We start from the raw sequence: 758 nt of genomic DNA, 5'->3' as shown, positions 1-758 counted from the left end.
GGCAGCCCCAGCAAATCTGGGAATTCCAGCCCAGCCAGGAATTCCTTGCCAAGATCCCAGCCCAATCTCCCCTTTCCCAGTGGGAGCCATTCCCTGGCTCCTGTCCCTCCATCCCTTGTCCCCAGTCCCTCTCTTTAGGGACTCTGAGGATTCCCTGGTATTTTCCCTTCTCCAGGGGAGCATTCCCAGCTCTGCCAGCCTGGCTCCAGGGGTGAAAACAAGCCCTGGACTTTCCTCTCTGCTGAAGTGAATTTTTTGTGTGATTTTCCCTTTCCCCAGGGCCCCTGGACACGGACATGCAGCTCCTGGCCCGGAGCAGGACTGGGGACCCTGGGCTGCCCCAGCGCTTCCAGAGGCTGCAGGAGCAGGGGCAGCTCATCCCGAGCTCTGTGTCAGCCCAGAAGCTGCTCCAGCTCCTGCAGGACGATTCCTTTCCCTCCGGAGCACACGTGGATTTCTTTGACATCTGAGCCCTTCCACTTTCCTCTCCCTGCTTTGCTTCCAGCTGAGCCTTTCCCTGGTGCCTCCAGCGGGACCTTGTTCAAATCCTGGGGGCTGGGAAGCCTTTAAGGACTCCTGTGTGAGCCTTTTGGTGCCTTTTTGGTCTCTGTGTGCCCTTTGGTGCCCTTTTCTGGCTCTGTGTGCCCTTTGGTGCCCTTTTCTGTCTCTGTGTGCCCTTTGGCGCCCTTTTCTGTCTCTGTGTGCCCTTTGGTGCCTTTTCTGTCTCTGTGTGCCCTTTGATGCCTTTTCTGTCTCTG

At 57.7% G+C, this 758-nt stretch overlaps 1 protein-coding gene across 1 annotated transcript in view; it reads left to right on the top strand.

The window, feature by feature from the left end:
* The window catches only part of SPR (sepiapterin reductase), a gene marked incomplete at its 5' end in the record, with an annotated part of 1,549 nt that extends 791 nt beyond the window's left edge, over window positions 1-758 (top strand). Inside the window, one exon of the mRNA XM_005430591.2 lies at window positions 280-758. Within this exon, the coding sequence (XP_005430648.1) occupies window positions 280-470 (191 nt within the window). The remainder of the gene's footprint in view (window positions 1-279) is intronic.

This window comes from Geospiza fortis, unplaced genomic scaffold (genome assembly GCF_000277835.1).
Source record: "Geospiza fortis unplaced genomic scaffold, GeoFor_1.0 scaffold148, whole genome shotgun sequence".
In the NCBI taxonomy this organism is placed as follows: Eukaryota; Metazoa; Chordata; class Aves; order Passeriformes; family Thraupidae; genus Geospiza; species Geospiza fortis.
This window is presented reverse-complemented; position numbering and strand designations above follow the sequence as displayed.